The sequence below is a fragment of the Arachis ipaensis genome, chromosome B02, assembly GCF_000816755.2.
Source record: "Arachis ipaensis cultivar K30076 chromosome B02, Araip1.1, whole genome shotgun sequence".
NCBI lineage: Eukaryota > Viridiplantae > Streptophyta > Magnoliopsida > Fabales > Fabaceae > Arachis > Arachis ipaensis.
The window spans coordinates 50,124,736-50,137,237 of record NC_029786.2 but is presented as its reverse complement, the minus strand read 5'-3'; the positions used below and the strand labels follow the sequence as shown (position 1 = coordinate 50,137,237).

The 12,502-nt window shown below is 40.1% G+C and overlaps 1 protein-coding gene across 1 annotated transcript; it reads right to left on the bottom strand.

Moving 5' to 3' along the window:
- Window positions 4,340-4,966, bottom strand: LOC107627234. Its single transcript, XM_016330087.1, has one exon. It carries the CDS (start codon window positions 4,964-4,966, stop codon window positions 4,340-4,342), a length of 627 nt encoding a protein of 208 aa, XP_016185573.1.

Genomic DNA, 12,502 nt, shown 5'->3' with positions numbered 1-12,502 from the left:
AAGGGTAGCCCTGGAGGTGTCGAACACGTTTAAGCTCCAGTTTGAGGTCAAACTGGAGCTTAAACGTGGAAATGGAGAGAGCCACCCTGGAGGGGAAAACTTGGTCGAACACGTTTAAGCTCCAGTTTGAGGTCAAACTGGAGCTTAAACGTGGAAATGGCTCCCTGGTGCTTTTCCCATTCTGGTTAACTAAAACTCATGGAATTTGCATTAAAATCATACTGTTTGGATGGTTCATTGCTTTGTTCTTCTTTTAACCATTTTTGGTTACTTTAAGCTCAAGAAAATGCATAAAACAACTAAAACTAACAGAAAAATGCTAGTGAAACTAGCCTAAGATGCCTTGGCATCAGATCCCACGGAGATTGTTGGCTTGAAGCAAGCTGTAGTCATCTTGTAAATCTCAGTCGGGCGGATTCAAATGGTTATGGGATTTTGATAATTAAAATATAAAATAAGATATAAATACTTATGTAATTCACTGGTGAGAATTTCAGATAAGCGTATGGAGATGTTTTTCTCCTTCTAAATCTTTGCTTTCCATACTGCCTTCATTCAATCATTCATACTCCTTTCCATGACAAGCTGTATGTTGGGGGATCACCGTTGTCAATGGCTACCGTCCGTCCTCTCAGTGAAAATGGTCCAAATGCGCTGCCACCGTACGACTAATCATCTGTCGGTTCTCGATCATGTTGAAATAGGATCCATTGATCCTTTTGCGTCTGTCACTACGCCCAACACTTGCGAGTTTGAAGCTCGTCATAGTCATCCCATCCCAGATCCTACTCGGAATACCACGGACAAGGTTTAGACTTTCCGAATCTCAAGAATGGCCGCCAATTGATTCTAGCTTATACCATGAAGACTCCGATCTTTCGGAATGGAGGCTAAGAGATACACGCTCAAGCTATTGCAGATAGAACGGAAGTGGTTGTCAGGCACGTGTTCATAGGTGAGAATGATGATGAGTGTCACAGATCATCACATTCATCAGGTTGAAGTGCGAGTGAATATCTTAGAATAAGAATAAGCTTGAATTGAATAGAAAAACAATAGTACTTCGCATTAATTCATGAGGAACAGCAGAGCTCCACACCTTAATTTATGGGGTGTAGAAACTCCACCGTTGAAAATACATAAGAACAAGGTCCAGGCATGGCCGAATGGATAGCCCCCTAAACGTGATCAAGAGATCAAAAGTGATACAAAGATAGTCTCAAAAATGATCAAAAGATGTGAAATAAATCACTAAAAGTAGTTTTTATACTAAACTAGTAACTAGGTTACATAAAATAGGTAAATGATGCAGAAATCCACTTCTGGGCCCACTTGGTGTGTGTTTGGGCTGAGCATTGAGCTTTACACGTGTAGAGACTTCTCTTGGAGTTTAAACGCCATGTTGTTGCCTGTTTGTGGCGTTTAACTCTGGTTTGTAACCTGTTTCTGGCGTTTAACTTCAGAATAGGGCAGGAAGTTGGCGTTTGAACGCCAGTTTGCATTGTCAAAACTCGGACAAAGTATGGACTATTATATATTGCTAGAAAGCCCTGGATGTCTACTTTCCAACGCAATTGAGAGCGCGCCAAATGGGTTTCTGTAGCTCCAGAAAATCCATTTCGAGTGCAGAGAGGTCAGAATCCAACAGCATCTGCATCCCTTTTTCAGCCTCTGAATCAGATTTTTTTTTCAGGTCCCTCAATTTCAGCCAGAAAATACCCGAAATCACAGAAAAACACACAAACTCATAGTAATGTCTAGAAATTTGAATTTTGAATAAAAACTAATAAAAATATACTAAAAAGTAATTAAAACATACCGAAAACTACCTAAAATAATGCCAAAAAGTATATAAATTATCCGCTCATCAGTGGTTCATGTTGGTGAAAGTCTTGAGGTGGTGTATAAGAAAACTGTGGTTCTTGGGAGTATTGGTGTTGTAATGGTGGTGGCTCTAGATATGGTTCGTATGGTGGTTGGCATGGTGGATATGGGTTAGGATCATATGGAGGTGTTTAGTGGTATGGAGCTTGTGAGTAAGGTTGTTGGGAACTATGTTGAGGGAAGGGGTCATATGTTTGTGGTGGTTTTGGTTAATAATCACAATAAGGATCACCACACACATTAGATTGGTGTGCATCTTGGCTCATAATACATTGGTAGCGGTTGTTGCCATGAAAGTTGATCAAATGCTTGAGGCTCCTCCCACCTTTGGTTGTCCCATCCTTGATGCATATTGTCATTGTAATTTCCATCTCCTACAACATAGTTGTAATCACACTCATAGCCAAAATAATGAAAATTCATGGTGACAAGAGAAAATAAAAACAAAATCTAACAAGAGACAAAGAAAGCCAAGTTCTAAAACTAACAAAAACTAACAAATAAGCAAAAGGTAAACATATTCACATATGTACAATAGCCAATAAAGTAGCACTATTGTAATTCCCCAGCAACGGTGCCATTTTTGATAAAGAGACTTGTCGTGTCGGTATAGAATTTCTTAATTGAAATCTCGTTGCAAGTATAGTTCTAAACCAAAAAACAATCCTCCTCAATCAAAAATTTGGTTGTCACAAGTACAAACCCCAATGAAAATTAACTGAAGTATTTAAATCTCGTGTCGTCTCACAAAGAATTGCAATGAAGTGGTCAATTATTGGCTAGAAGGGACAAGGGGTTTGCTTGATAAAAGGGGCAAGAAAATAAATGGCAAGAAACATAAATCAAGTAACTAAAGAAAACAAGTAATAAAGAGAGACATTCATGGCAAGAATTGAGAATATAGGCTTTCTATCCTAGTCACTAATAACAATAATTAACAAGAATTTATCTTATTTCGTCATCTCTAACAATGGAAGAAGGTATAATGTTATCTTCACATGAGAGAAAGTCAAATAAGACTAGTTAATCTCAATCCAAAAGTCCTAATCAACTTACTAATTGAATTAGCAAAAGATTAGCGTCAATGAAAACAATATTAACCAACAATTCTAGATCACCAACATAAGTTGGGTATTCATGACTCAAGATCACCTAATTCCTCTTTCCTAGCCAAGAATGTTCAAAAAGCTACTCTAACAACCAACCAAGCATTTTGTCAAACACTTGGAAGGCATAAAAGGAAAGCATAAGAAATTGCAAGGAAGAGTAAAATCTACCGACTACCAATTGCAAGGAAACAATAATAACAACTCAAATCAACAATAAAATAACATCAAACATGAATTGCATTGAAGAGAACCAAATCCAACATAAGCATTCATAAAACTAAAGAGAGGCATAGAAGGAAAATTAACAATGAAAACTAAGAGAATTAAGATGTAGGAACAAGAAATTACAAGTAAAACTAAAGGAAAACAAGATTTGAACCCTAGATCTAAGATGAAAAGTACCCTAAGAACCCTAATTCTAGAAAGAAGAGGGAGCTTCTCTCTCTAGAAAACTAACTACATGATGCTAAGCTACAACTAAGTGCTCCCCCTTTGCTCAAGCTTGAATTCTGTATGAAATATCCTCAGAAACGAGTTGGATTTGGGCCTGGGCAGCTCAGAAATCGCTCCCAGCGATTTCACTTTAAGTGGGTCACGTGCCGAGCGTCACGCGTGCGCGCGGACGACGCGTGCGCGTCGCTAGCCAAAACTCCTACTCACGCGTACGCGTGGGTGACGCGTGCGCATGGCTTGCAAATCTTCAATGCACGCGTACGCGTGGATGACGCGTGCGCATGGCCCTCAATTCTCCAAATGCTCATTTCTTCATGTATTCTCCACTTTGCATGATTTTCTCTTCACTTCTTCCATCCAATACTTGCCTTATGAACCTGAAATCACTCAACAAACACATCAAGGCATCGCATGGAATTAAAGTGAATTAAAATCACCAATTTTAGGGCCTAAAGAGCATGTTTTTACACTTAAACACAAATTAAGGGAGAATTATAAAACCATGCTATTTCATTGAATAAATATGGGAAAAGGTGATAAAATCCCCCAAATTAAGCACAAGATAAACCACAAAATTGGGGTTTATCAATCGACCCTGACTCGCTCAGTTATTACTTGGACGACCCAGTGCACTTGCTGGTACTGCTGCTGTTGTACGAAATAGTGTGGGCTATGCGTACAAGAGTAACCAGCCTGTTTGGCCCAATCTTGGGCCAAATTCTTTAAAATTAGTGTCAAAATTCTTGTTTTAATTAGCCCTATCTTATTTTGCTATAAAATTTACATTTCTAATTGCTTTTATTAAGAATTATTTTATTGATTAATTATTCACTAATTTAACGGGGTTTACATCCTACCCACCTAATTAAGAATTTTGCCCTCAAAATTAAGATTTAGTTACCTGAAAAGAGTAGTGGGCAGTTCTTCCGCATATCCGATTCAAGCTCCCAAGCATGCTCTTCAATACCAGCCCGACTCCAAGCTGCTTTTACCAATGATACTTCTTTCCCACACAAACACTTGATACTGGTGTCATCAATCCTAACCGGGGTTACTGGAAGCGTCAGATCCTCTTTTACTTGAACCGATTCCGGTTCCAAAATATGACTTGTATCAGGAGTATACTTCTGAAGCTGTGACACATGAAACACATCATGTAGGTTTGAAAGATGCGGTAGTAAAGCGATTCTATAGGCCACCGGTCCATTTCTCTTCAAAATTTCAAACGGTTCGATGTAACGTGGATTTAGTTTCTTCGTCTTAATGGCTCTGCCCACACCGGTTGTCAGAGTGACTTTCAAGAACACGTGCTCTCCTTCCTCAAATTCTAAAGGCTTTCGCCTCCAATCAGGATAACTCTTTTGATGGCTTTGAGCTACAAGCATTCGGCTTCGGATCTTCTTTATCTGTTCAGTGGTCTCGGCTATTATTTCTTGCCCTAATAGGCTTGATTCTCCAGCCTCATGCCAACATAGTAGAGATTGAAACTTCCTCCCATACAGAGCCTTACACGGAGCCATTTCGAGGCTTGCATGGTAGCTATTATTGTATGCAAACTCCACTAGTGGTATATACCGATCCTAGCTTGCCGGCTGGTCCAAAATACAAGTCCTTAGCATATCCTCTAAGGTTTGGATCGTTCGCTCTAACTGGCCATCTGTCTGAGGGTGATATACTGTACTTAGACTCAATTGAGTCCCAAATGCCCGCTGGAAGGCTCCCCAGAACCTTAAGGTAAAACGAGGGTCTTTGTCAGATATAATGGTGGTAGGCACGTCATGCAACCTCACAATCTCTTTAATGTACAGCCACGCTAACTCCTCCAATGTACAACTCATCTAAATGGGGAGAAAGTGAGCCGACTTTGTCAATTGATCTACAATCACCCAAACAGTGTCAAATCCGGCTCGAGTCCTTGGTAAGCCTGACACAAAATCCATTGCAATGCTCTCTCACTTCCATTGCGGAATTTCTAAGGGCTGAAGGGTTCCTGATGGTCTCTAATGTTCAATTTTCACTTTCTGACAAGTTAATCACTTGGAAACATGCAACGCCACATCATTCTTCATTCTCGGCCACCAGAACATTGTTTTCAGATCTTGATACATTTTAGTGCTCACCAGATGGATTGAAAATCCGCTTTTGTGCGCCTCTTTCAAGATATCCCGTCGTAAGTCTCCGACGTCTGGCACAATAATTCGACCCTTAAACCTCCATAATTCGTCTTTTTCCCATGACACTCTCCACTGCTTTCCTTGCTCAATAACTGGCAATACTTTCTGTAATTCTTTATCGTCTTGCTGAGCTTTTGCGATCTCAGACTTGAAATCACTTAAAATTTGTAATTGACTCAAACATAGAGTACCAGACTCCTCACTTACCCTCAAGTTCAGACCTTCGAATGCCTTTAGCAATTCTTCCTCCCGTAGCATCATCCAAGCAGCACATAGAGACTTCCGGCTCAAAGCGTCTGCGACAACATTTGCCTTTCCAGGGTGGTAATTCAACTCGAAGTCATAGTCCTTTTGAAGCTCCATCCATCTCCTCTAATGCATATTCAATTCTTTTTGCTTAAAGAGGTACTTTAAGCTCTTGTGATCGGAGAAAACTTGAAACTTGACACCATAAAGGTAATGTCTCCAAATCTTTAGAGCAAACACAACGGCGGCAAGCTCTAGGTCCTGAGTCGGATAATTCATCTCATGCGGCCTTAACTATCGTGAGGCGTATGCCACGACATCATGGTGCTGCATCAGCACGCACCCCAGACCCTTTAGTGATGCGTCACAGTAAACCTCAAACGGCTCACTCGGCTCGGGTAACACTAGCACAGGTGCAGTGGTCAACCTCTGCTTCAACACTTGGAAACTTTCCTTACACTCAACAGTCGAGACAAAAGGCGTATCGTTTCTAGTCAACTTGGTTAAAGGCAAAGCAAGTTGTGAAAATCCTTTAATGAACCTTGGTGTACGAAATTGTGATCATCAATGGCGCTAACAACTTGGTACGCATAATTGTAATCTCAACTCTTTGTCACAACTCCGCACAATGGTGTGCGAAATTGTTACTCTGAGGTTGTAAAATTTGTTGTTCGTTCTCTCCCTGGCAATGGCGCCAATAACTGGTCCACAATACCATGGTCCAAACATAACTTCACAACTTCGCACAACTAACCAGCAAGTGCACTGGGTCGTCCAAGTAATAAAACCTTACTTGAGTAAGGGTCGATCCCACGGAGATTGTTGGTATGAAGCAAGCTATGGTCACCTTGTAAATATCAGCCAGGCGGATTAAATTGGTTATGGAGTTTTCGAATAATAATAATAAATAAACAGAAAATAAAGATAGAAATACTTATGTAATTCATTGGTGAGAATTTCAGATAAGTGTATAGAGATACTTTCGTTCCTCTGAACCTCTGCTTTCCTGCTGTCTTCATCCAATCCTTCCTACACCTTTCCATGGCAAGCTTTCTGTAAGGGCATCACCGTTGTCAATGGCTACATCCCATCCTCTCTGTGAAAATGGTCCAAATGCTCTGTCACGGCATGGCTAATCATCTGGAGGTCCTCGATCATACTGGAATAGGATTTACTAGCATTAAATCATGAGGAACAGCAGAGCTCCACACCTTAATCTATGGAGTGCAGAAACTCTACCGTTTGAAAATACATAAGTGATAATGGTCTAGGCATGGCCGAATGGCCAGCCCCCATGAAAGTCTAAGATAGCATAAAACTGATAAAAAGATGATCCAAAGATGTAAATACAATAGTAAAAAGTCCTATTTATACTAAACTAGCTACTAGGGTTTACAGAAGTAAGTAATTGATGCATAAATCAACTTTCGGGCCCACTTGGTGTGTGCTTGGGCTGAGCTTGAAGTTTACACGTGCAGAGGCTTCTTTTGGAGTTGAATGCCAAGTTGTAATGTATTTTTGGCGTTCAACTCTGGTTCGTGACGTGTTTCTGGCATTTAACTCTAGACTGCAGCGTAGAACTGGCGTTCAACGCCCTTTTGCGTCGTCTAAACTCGGCCAAAGTATGAACTATTATATATTGCTAAAAAGCCCTGGATGTCTACTTTCCAACGAAATTAGAAGCACGCCATTTTGAGTTCTGTAGCTCCAGAAAATCCACTTTGAGTGCAGGGAGGTCAGAATCCAACAACATCAGCAGTCCTTTTTCTACCTCTGAATATGATTTTTTGCTCAAGTCCCTCAATTTCAGCCAGAAAATATCTAAAATCACAGAAAAACACACAAACTCATAGTAAAGTCCAGCAATGTGAATTTAACATAAAAACTAATAAAAACATCCCTAAAAGTAACTAGATCTTACTAAAAACATACTAAAAACAATGCCAAAAAGCGTATAAATTATCCGCTCATCACAACACCAAACTTAAATTGTTGCTTGTCCCCAAGAAATTGAAAATCAAATAGGATAAAAATAAGAGAATATACTATAAATTCCAAACTATCAATGAAACATAGATCTAATCAGATGAGCGGGACTTGTAGCTTTTTGCCTCTTGAATAGTTTTGGCATCTCACTTTATCCATTGAGGTTCAGAATGATTGGCATCTATAGGAACTCAGAGTTCAGATAGTGTTATTGATTCTCCTAGTTCAGTATGTTGATTATTTAACACAGCTACTTTATGAGTCTTGGTCGTGGCCCTAAGCACTTTGTTTTCCAGTATTACCACCGGATACATAAATGCCACAGACACATAATTGGGTGAACCTTTTCAGATTGTGACTCAGCTTTGCTAAAGTCCCCAATTAGAGGTGTCCAGGGTTCTTAAGCACACTCTTCTTTTACTTTGGACCTTGACTTTAACCGCTCAGTCTCAAGTTTTCACTTGACACCTTCACGCCACAAGCACATGATTAGGGACAGCTTGGTTTAGCCGCTTAGACCAAGATTTTATTCCTTTAGGCCCTCCTATACACTGATGCTCAAAGCCTTGGGATCCTTTTTATTTACCCTTGCCTTTTGGTTTTAAGGGATAATTAAACTAAGTTCAAGGATAAATTCGAAACTCATGTACTTCTTGTTCTTTTGAATTAAAAACATTTTTCATTTAAGAGAGGTGATGGATTCATATTCACTACTTTAAGGCGTAGACACTTAGACACTAATGATCATGTAATAAAGACACAAACATAGATAAACATTTAACATAAGAAAACGAAAAATAGAAAAATTGAGAACAAGGAATGAGTCCACCTTAGTGATGGTGGCGTTTCCTTCTTGAGGAACCAATGATGTCCTTGAGCTCTTCTATGTCTCTTCCTTGTCTTTGTTGCTCCTCCCTCATAGCTCTTTAATCTTCTCTAATTTCATGGAGGATGATGGAGTGCTCTTGATGTTCCACCCTTAGTTGTCCCATGTTGGAACTTAGTTCTCCTAGGGAGGTGTTGATTTACTCCCAAAAATTCTGTGGAGGAAAGTGCATCCCTTGAGGTATCTCAGGGATTTCTTGATGATGAGCTTCCTCACGTGTTTCTTGAGCTCCATGAGTGGGCTCTCTTGTTTGCTCCATCCTTTTCTTAGTGATGGGCTTCTCTTCCTCAATGGCAATGTCTCCTTCTATGAAAGCTCCAGCTGAGTAACATAGATGGCAAATAAGATGAAGGAAAGCTAGCCTTGCCAAGGGGGAGGGCTTTTCGGCTATTTTGTAGAGTTCAAGGGAGATGACTTCATGAACTTCTACTTCCTCTCCAATCATGATGCTATGAATCATGATGGCTCGATCCACAGTAACTTCAGATCGGTTGCTAGTGGGAATGATGGAGCGTTGGATGAACTCCAACCATCCTCTAGCCACAAGCTTGAGGTCCAGTCTTCTAAGTTGAACCAGTTTGCCTTTTGCATCCCTGCACCAATTAGGCATGTAAAATGCCTTTGCATGCAATTCTAGCGTTTAAACGCCGAATTGATGCTTGTTCTGCGCGTTCAGCGCCCAGATGCAGCATGTTTCTGGCGTTGAACACCAGTTCTATGCTTGTTTCTGGCGTTCAGTGCCAGCTTTCCTCAGTGTGCATTTCTAGCGTCTGAATGCCAGGATGCTGCTTGTTTTGGGCGTTCAACACCAGATCCATGCTCTGTTCTGGCATTGAACGCCGGCCAGATGCTTCTTACAGGAGTTTAAACGCCAGTAAGCCCTTCCTTCAGGGTGTGATTTTTCTTCTGCTGTTTTTGATTCTGTTTTTGATTTTTCTATTTATTTTGTGACTCCACATGATCATGAACCTAATAAAACATGAAAGAACAACAAAAATAAAAATAAAATTAGATAAATAAAAATTGGGTTGCCTCCTAACAAGCGCTTCTTTAATGTCAATAGCTTGACAGTGGGCTCTCATGGAGCCTCACAAATGTTCAGAGCACTGTTGAAACTCCCCAACACCAAACTTAGAGTTTGGATATGGGAGTTCAACACCAAACTTAGAGTTTGGTTGTGGCCTCCCAACACCAAACTTAGAGTTTGACTGTGGGGGTTCTGGTTGACTCTGTTTTGAGAGAAGCTTACTGTGCCTCTTTTCCATGTTTACAGAAGCATGTCCTTGAGTTTTAAACTCAAGGGAGTCCTCATTCAATTGAAGGACTAGTTCACCTCTGTTAATATCAATCACAGCTCTTGCTGTGGCTAGGAAGGGTCTTCCAAGGATGATGGATTCATCCTCATCCTTCCCAGTATCTACGATTATGAAATCAGCAGGGATGTAAAGGCCTGCAACCTTTACTAACATGTCCTCTACTTGTCCATAAGCCTATTTTCTGGAATTGTCTGCCATCTCTAATGAGATTTTAGCAGCTTGTACCTCAAAGATTCCCAGTTTCTCCATTACAGAGAGTGGCATGAGGTTTATTCCTAACCCAAGGTCACATAGAGCCTTCTCAAAGGTTATGGTGCCTATGGTACAAGGTATTAGGAACTTTCTAGGATCCTGTTTCTTCTGAGGCATTCTCAGTTGATCCAATGCATTTAGTTCATTGGTGAACAGGGGAGGTTCATCTCCCCAAGTCTCATTACCAAATAATTTGGCATTCAGCTTCATGATTGCACCAAGGTACTTGGCAACTTGCTCTTCAGTGATATCCTCATTCTCTTCAGAAGAAGAATACTCAGCAGAGCTCATGAAGGGCGTAAGGAGGTTCAATGGAATCTCTATGGTCTCTAGATGAGTCTCAGATTCCTTTGGTTCCTCAGAGGGAAACTCCTTATTGATCACTGGATGTCCCAGGAGGTCTTCCTCCTTGGGATTCACGTCCTCCCCTTCCTCTCTAGGTTCGGCCATGTTGACTATGTCAATGGCTTTGCACTCTCCTTTTGGATTTTCTTCTGTATTGCTTTGGAGAGCATTAGGAGGGGTTTCAGTGATCTTCTTACTCAGCTGGCCCACTTGTGCCTCCAAATTTCTAATGGAGGATCTTGTTTCATTCATGAAACTCACAGTGGCCTTAGATAGATCAGAGACTAAGTTTGCTAAATTAGAGGTATTTTGTTCAGAGTTCTCTGTCTGTTGCTGAGTGGATGATAGAAAAGGCTTGCTATTGCTAAACCTGTTTCTTCCACCATTATTAAAGCCTTGTTAAGGCTTTTGTTGATCCTTCCATGAGAGATTTGGATGATTTCTCCATGAGGGGTTATAGGTGTTTCCATATGGTTCACCCATGTAATTCACCTCTGCAATTGCAGGATTCTCAGGATCATAAGCTTCTTCTTCAGAAGATGCCTCTTGAGTACTGTTGGATGCAGCTTGCATTCCATTCAGACTCTGAAAAATCATATTGACTTGCTGAGTCAATATTTTATTCTGAGCCAATATGGCATTCAAAGTATCAATTTCAAGAACTCCCTTCTTCTGAGGCGTCCCATTACTCACAGGATTCCTCTCAGAAGTGTACATGAATTGGTTGTTAGCAACCATGTCAATGAGTTCTTGAGCTTCTGCAGGCATTTTCTTTAGGTGAATGGATCCACCTGCAGAAGTATTCAATGACATCTTAGCTAATTCATACAGACCATCATAAAATATATCCAGGATGGTCCATTCTGAAAGCATGTCAGAAGGACACTTTTTGGTCAGTTCCTTGTATCTCTCCCAAGCTTCATAGAGGGATTCACCTTCTTTCTGTCTGAAGGTTTGAACATCCACTCTAAGCTTACTCAGCTTTTGAGGAGGAAAGAACTTGGCTAAGAAAGCCTTGACTAGCTTATCCCAAGAGTTCAGGCTATCTTTAGGTTGAGAATCCAACCATATTCTAGCTCTGTCTCTCATAGCAAAAGGGAAAAGCATAAGCCTGTAGATCTCGGGGTCAACCCCATTGGTCTTAACAGTATCACAGATCTGCAAAAATTCAGTTAAGAACTGAAAAGGATCTTCAGATGGAAGTCCATGAAACTTGCAGTTCTGCTGCATCAGAGAAACTAATTGAGGTTTCAGCTCAAAATTATTTGCTCCAATGGTAGGAATGGAGATGCTTCTTCCATGTAAATTGGAATTAGGTGCAGTAAAGTCACCAAGCATCCTCCTTGCATTATTATTATTTTTGGCTGCCATCTCCTCTTCTTGTTCAAAAATTCCTGTAAGGTTGTCTCTGGATTGTTGTATTTTAACTTCTCTTAGTTTCTTTTTCAGAGTCCTTTCAGGTTCAGGATCTGCTTCAACAAGAATGTTCTTGTCCTTGCTCCTGCTCATATGACAAAGAAGGGAATAACAAAGAAAATATAGAATCCTCTATGTCACAGTATAGAGATTCCTTTGTGAGTAGAAGAAGAAAAGAATGTAATGTAAGGAAAGAGAAGAGAGGAGAATCCAAACACAAGGGTGAGGAGAGCAGAGATATGAGATGAAGAGAAGTGTTAGTAAATAAATAAATAAATAGAAGAGGATGAGAGAGAGAAGTTTTCGAAAATAATTTTTGAAAAAGAGTTAATGATTTTTGAAAATTAAGATAAAATTAAAATTAAAATTAAAAATTGAAACAATTAAATAATTAAAAAGAATTTTTGAAAAAGAGGGAGGTATTTTCGAAAATTA

Bases quoted from the DNA above. Each gene is read 5' to 3' on its own strand.
- LOC107627234 (XM_016330087.1), bottom strand. From the start codon at position 4,966: ATGGCTCCGTGTAAGGCTCTGTATGGGAGGAAGTTTCAATCTCTACTA.